Here is a 6415-nt window from a genome sequence, read left to right on the forward strand (position 1 = left end):
CCGATTAGTTCTGGGTTTCTCCTCATCAGTCAGCACATCACCATAGCGACCCGAAAAGTGGGGAAAACACTTGAAGAACTCCCAGCTCTTGCGAACTTGAAACTCTCGTTGCGCATCGCCGAATTTCTTCCCGAGCCATCTGCTCCTCTCCAACAGCTGCACGAAAGGAACGGGGACATCAACAACGCTGGGCACCGACATCAAGTCAGGATGGTGAAGAACGAGTCACGCCATCAGATACGCATAAGGAAGCTCGACCTTCGGACAAGTAAGCTCGGTCGATGGTTTAGAACCCACCCGTGTAAAACCACTGACCAGATACCTAAGCCCACAATGGATGCCGGCAACCATCGCTGGGAGCAGTGAAAGCTCCCTCCCATAAGCTAGCTGAACTGCGGGGAAGAGCACCTCGAGAGGTAAGGCGTCTAAAGACCGGTACGGAACAACACACTTCTTCAACCAGAGGGCAATGTAGCCTGCTAGCAGAGTCTGGGGCTCGATGGACTTCTGTGCACGGTGGAGGAACGAACGAAACTTGGTTCCTGCAGGAAAAGCTCCCTCAGCACGGGCAATGGTGTAAGAATGAGCCTCAGCCTTCTCCATCAACTCATTAATGGTGGTAGGGGTCAGGACATCTAACTCACGAAGGGGCTCGCCAGAGTCACCCTCCAAATTAGGGAACAGATAGCAGCAAACTGCTTCAAGCTGATTTGCCTTTTCTTCTTCGCTGGAGGAGAAATCTTGATCAAGGAGGTATAATAATGACAAGTGATGTCCCAAAGAGTATCATGCATGTCGGGAGTATCCTTCTTCAACCACCCCAACTGCTGGTTCGAGGGAAAGTACTCCTGATATGGACAATCCCCCATTGGAAGACCAGAAACCTGATACATCTCATGTAAGGCCAACCCTAACTCTCCGCCGCTGGTCATGAACGTGTTACTGTCGGGCATGTATGTCTCCAACAACGCCAAGAAATAGCGGTAGCTGACCGGAAGTCCGTACATGGTGGCCCGTATAGGTGCATACAATCCGCTGCTCTTCAAATCCTTCTCCCAGCGCCCCAAGACGTAACTGGTCATGCGTGTCCACCATCCCTTGGCTTGTGAGAAAGCCCAACCATAGCATCTGTAATCTGGTGGAGGTAACCTTCTCCCAAGATGAGCCAGACGATTCTTCACAGTAGGAGCAGCTGCTGATACCTCGCCTGGGGGTGCAGTGTCAAGACCCATAATCCCTGGTCGAAGACCGCGGATATCATGATATCCAGTAGAACCAGGAATCTTATGATGAGAGGTATATCCACACTGAACTCGCTCAGCATCATAGGTAAGAGGCCAAGACATATGTCGCTCCACGGCCTGTCCCTCCAAATGGGTGAAAGAATATTGACGAGGAATGGAGGGAATATACAGGAGAGCTCCCTCATGAAGATTCAGCCAATGCTCATCGGTAAGAGTCAACGTAGCAGGATCCTCCGCGTGATCACCGAACAGAAAACCGGGCTTCTTTAAAGTCTGAGTGGAAGTAGAATCTGCAGTGAAGGAGGCGTCCGTAATCAGCTGGCGTAAGCAATGACGCCCTCCATCCTGTATCAAACGACAGGATTCGTCGGAGCCATCTCTGTCAAACTGAGGGAGTGGACTAACGGCCTGCCTGATGGAAGCTGAAGAGAAGACCTCCCGGCTACAACCAGTATTAGCATGAGGAGGGAGGCTGCCCGCGGGGAACTCGACTGCAACAAAACACAAGGATAGAGTCAGAAAGCTCATAAAAAGCGAGATAAGATCAGTCACGGGATAATTGGAGAGACGATTTTGAGTGTCCTACACTGGAAGAACGGTATGCATCATCACGTAAATAACGTGGTAACATACACCGACCTATAAGGTGTAGGACGACACAAAATCGCCCCAATATACCAGAAGACTTGAATTAGACAAGCAAGGCAAGTCTGAAACCTCAACCCTCACGAAGGAGGGTGTCGACCCTTCCCGAATGACCCGCGAAGGGGCCAAACGAGGGTATGAAAAAACCACCAAGTCCGAAACCTCGACCCCCGCGAAGGAGGGTGTCGGCCCTTCCCGAATGACCCGCGAAGGGGCCAAATGAGGGTATGACAAAACCACCAAGTCCGAAACCTCGACCCCCGTGAAGAAGGGTGTTGGCCCTTCCCGAATGACCCGCGAAGGGGCCAAACGAGGGTATAACAGAACCACCAAGTCCGAAACCTCGACCCCCGCGAAGGAGGGTGTCGGTTCTTCCTTCATGACCCGCGAAGGGATCAATCGGGGATACAAAAATAAAAAAAATTCCCACCCCCAAAAAAGGAAGCTGCTGGAGGGGAGGATGCTGCGGGAACTTCTCCCTCGCTAGGCTGCGAATGGGATCGACTCCTAGGAAGTCGAGATCGGCGTGGAGGCATCGGAAACCTGCAATGAAAAGCAGCAAGTCAGATACAATCTAAAGTATGAATACGCGAAATTTAAAAGGGAAATTAAGAACTTTAATTAAAATCCTATGTATAAACAAGATTTTATGATTGAAGTCTAATTAAACCTACAAATTTCGTGCATGCGAAACAATAATTGTCATTTTTGCGATAAATTTTGATGAAATACCCAGAATACCCTTCGTGTTCAAGGCTAAATTCGGGTCAAGGATACGCTCGAGTTGGGTCATGGTCATCATACCTAATCACATAGCACCCCCAGTACCCTACAATTTTGGTTAATCTTGTAAATAAACCCTTTTGTAAAATCTAGCCAATTTTGCCAAAAAAAAAAAAAACCCTCCACAAATTTCGGTTTGGTTTTCACAAAACTTTGATCGTAGTTTTGTGGTCTAAACTTCTTGGTTTTCAGCCTTGGATTTTCTTAGTTTTGTGGTCTAAACTTCTTGGTTTTCAGCCTTGGATTTTCTACCCTTTTTGCAAATAAGTCCCTCTCAAACATTTATGGGCAATTTTGCAAATAAACCCTCAATAATTTGTGATCTTTTTGCATGAAACACCCTTCAAAGTTGTGGCCAAGTGTGTCTAAAGTCCAAGCCTCAAAACTTCAGTCCCATTTTGCATAAAAGCCCCTACAAATTTCAGCCATATATTTGCATAAAATCCCTTCAAATTTCAGTTTCATATTTACACATACACCCCCAAAAATTTCAGCCATATATTTGCATAAAAGCCCCTACAAATTTCAGCCGAAAATTTGCACATAACCCCTCAAATTGTAGCCCTCTTTTACATATAACCCCCCTCAAGTTTCGGCCTTAAAATTTGCACATAACCCCCTCAAAGTTTAGTCCATCTTTTTACACAAAAGCCCCCTCCATTTTCGGCCATGAACAGTAGTTTTTGGCTATGAACAGTGAACATTTCGGCTAACAAAGAGTGCTAATCAACAACTTCAGTTCTTTACACAAATGCATGCAACAAAGTCCAAAGATTTCGGCCAACCCATCAAACCCAATGCAAATTTTGGATTTCTCCCCAAATCATTGAACTAGGGTTTTCAATCTTTGAACCAAAGCATGAGGAACTAACTAAAATCAAAGCAAGAGACTTACCCAAGTTCTGAAGCTTGAAGAGGAAGAAAATCTCAAACCCTAGCTTGTGAGGAGATGAAAATTTCGGCCAAGGTCAAGATGATGGAACTCTTGGAGAAGAGGAAAACCTTGAAGAAGATGGGTTAGAGGCTTGATGAGGGAGAGCTCTTGAGGAAAGAGGAGAGCTCAAAACCGAAAAAGGGGGGGAGGTGGTTTCCTCTTGCTGGGGACCGAACAAAACAAAAAAAACGAGGAGAAAAAAAAGGGGGGGCGGAATTCTTGCTGGGACCGAAAGAAAGAAAAGAAGGAAGAGAAGAGGGGGAATCAGTTTTTTTGTAATGGGGGTTTTCTTGGTTGAACCGAACCCATATGAACCGGACCCAAATCTGCCCTGAACCGAACCCAAACCTAATGTGTTGATTCATACGCGTGTGGGCCGCGAAATGTGGGCTCGCTCGTGTGGAGAGGTCCGGAGATAATTCATATGCATTTCGAACCTCTTTTCGAATATTTTTCGACGTATTCAACACTCGTATGTATACTCCAATGAGAATACGAGTCTAAACTATTTTTCACAATGAACGGGAAGTTCCTGGAGAATATTATGTATAATATTCTTAAGGATAACCCGTCAACCTCCGACGGGTACACGAGGCTAAACTAATTCCCGAAACTCCCAAGAGTACACGAGTATAAACTGGTTCTCCTCACGATCGATTCGAAACCCTAAGGTCAACACCGGATCAACGTGTAGCCCTAGGTCAACGCCGGTCAACGCGTTGCAATGAGAGTCAACGCTGATCGATTCGAAGCCCTAAGGTCAACGCCGGATCAACGCGTAGCCCTAGGTCAACGCCGGTCAACGCGTTGCAATGAGAGTCAACACTGATCGATTCGAAACCCTAGGGTCAACACCGGTCAACGTGTAACCCTAGGTCAACGCCAGTCAACGCGTTGCGACAAAAAGTCAATATTCGACATTCGAAACCCTAGGGTCAACATCGGTCAACGCGTAACCCTAGGTCAACGCCAGTCAACGCGTTGCAACAAAAAGTCAACATTCGATGTTCGAAACCCTAGGGTCAACGCCGGTCAATGTGTAACCCTAGGTCAACGCCAGTCAACGTGTTGCGGCAAAAAGTCAACATACGGTGATCTAAAACCCTAAGTCAACACAACGTGATGAAGGTAGTTCAAAGTCAACTCAATGACACAAGCCAAACTCGACTCACTGGTGGTAGACTCGAGACTCCGATGACGGCCAGGCGATAAACGCAGCGCCGAAAGAACTTCGGTTATTCGTCAAAGCATCGAATAGACCAAAAATCGAAGGAGCCAAGAGTTGAAGCTAACTACAGGTCCTTTACGCCGATTGAAGGCTAGACCAATCACATCCAAAGCATTCCAGCCTCTTCTATAAAAGAAACGAGTCCGGAACGCTTTGGAGGGGGTATCTGTAGGCGTCAAAAATTGCCTATAGATCTCTATGAACAGCTCAGTGTTAAGGAATGATGATGAACGTCACTATCCGGTTCACAGGAGTTTGATTGACGTCAATGAACGTTTGAAGTGAATCGACGAACTACGTGAACTGACAGAATTTCGGAACAACGAAGGCACAGGCTAATAGAGAACCCCACGATATTTACAAAAAGAACAACGCCTTTCGTGTCTCGTTCGTTCTACAGATAATCCAACCATTGGAGCTGATAGAACTCTTCGTCAGACTTCCAACGCACTTCGAATCACTAAAATCCGAGTTCGGACGAAGAATTTACAGCGGAGTGTCTCGGATTATTGGAGACACCCTAGGGGTGTCCTAGATTTTTGGGGACGCCCCAGGAGTATCCTAGATTTTTTAGAACGCCCCAGGGGTGTCCTAGATTTTTGGGGACGCCCCAGGGATGTCCTAGATTTTTGGGGACGCCCCAGGAGTGTCCTAGATTTTTGAGGACGCCCCAGGGGTGTCCTAGATTTTTGGGGACGTCCCAGGAGTGTCCTAGATTTTTGAGAACGCCCCAGGGGTGTCCTAGATTTTTGGGGATGCCCCAGGGGTGTCCTAGATTTTTGGGGACGCCCCTGGGGTGTCCTAAATTTTTGGGGACGCCCCAGGGGTGTCCTAGATTTTTGGGGACGCCCCAGGGGTGTCCTAGATTTTTGAGGACGCCCCAGGGGTGTTGCCTATAAATAGAAGCCTTAGGCCTCACTTTTTCAGGATCTGGATTTTTGGAGAATTGGCGAAGCCCTGCTGGAGTGAAGAGTGATCGAGCACTTCAACACAAGAGAGTTCTTCATCAGATCTACATCACCCGCATCCGTTCCTTAGCATTACCCCTCGTCGGTAATCCTAAGAAGAGCAAATATCTCGCTTTATCCGAGATAGGCGCTTCAAGTTTCTAGATCTCCTCGCGGATCGACGAAGCTCTGCCCAATTTTTCTGGATCAGATCTGATTGCCAGGTAGTCCACGGATATCGACGTCCCCATCACAGGCTAAAGACCCACGCAAGCAAGAGACGATAAACGGATCTTGTGTTTATTTTCAAGAAAGTTGTAATTTTTATTTTTGTTATTTGAATTCATTTGTAACGTTTGAAGTTTTAATGAAATCAATGATGAAGGCAACTTTTGACGAAAACAGTTTATAGCCGTTTTTAAACGTTTTTAAAGTTTGAAAAATTTGTCTTTTCAAGGGCTATATAAAGGTTATTTGTTCAGAAAAATGTAACATTTTTATCTACCTATAAGCTTCAATCTTTGTGTATTTTTCAAGAGTTAAAAATTCAGATTTTGTTAAGTATTGAGAAAAATATCTTTTCTGAAATTGCCTTTGATCATCATTCAAAATACAAATTATTTAGGCAATTTCC

At 46.2% G+C, this 6415-nt stretch overlaps 1 protein-coding gene across 1 annotated transcript; it reads right to left on the reverse strand.

Moving 5' to 3' along the window:
- LOC109835464 lies at positions 636 to 3748 on the reverse strand. The gene is made up of 4 exons (XM_020403443.1): positions 3568 to 3748; positions 2320 to 2432; positions 1229 to 1735; positions 636 to 727 (listed from the first exon to the last, which is right to left on the reverse strand). Exons 2-4 carry the CDS (start codon positions 2423 to 2425, stop codon positions 636 to 638), a joined length of 705 nt encoding a protein of 234 aa, XP_020259032.1. The 5' UTR covers positions 2426 to 2432; positions 3568 to 3748.

This window comes from Asparagus officinalis, chromosome 3 (genome assembly GCF_001876935.1).
Source record: "Asparagus officinalis chromosome 3, Aspof.V1, whole genome shotgun sequence".
Taxonomy (NCBI): domain Eukaryota; kingdom Viridiplantae; phylum Streptophyta; class Magnoliopsida; order Asparagales; family Asparagaceae; genus Asparagus; species Asparagus officinalis.

Excerpts from the sequence above, each read along its gene's own strand:
- LOC109835464 (XM_020403443.1), bottom strand. The coding sequence starts at position 2,425 with ATGCCTCCACGCCGATCTCGACTTCCTAGGAGTCGATCCCATTCGCAG. Across the intron at positions 1,736-2,319 it reads AGCAGCTTCCTTTTTTGGGG|TCGAGTTCCCCGCGGGCAGC; the intron begins GTGGGAATTTTT and ends GTTTTGTTGCAG. Across the intron at positions 728-1,228 it reads TCTTCGACCAGGGATTATGG|CGAAGAAGAAAAGGCAAATC; the intron begins GTCTTGACACTG and ends TTTCTCCTCCAG.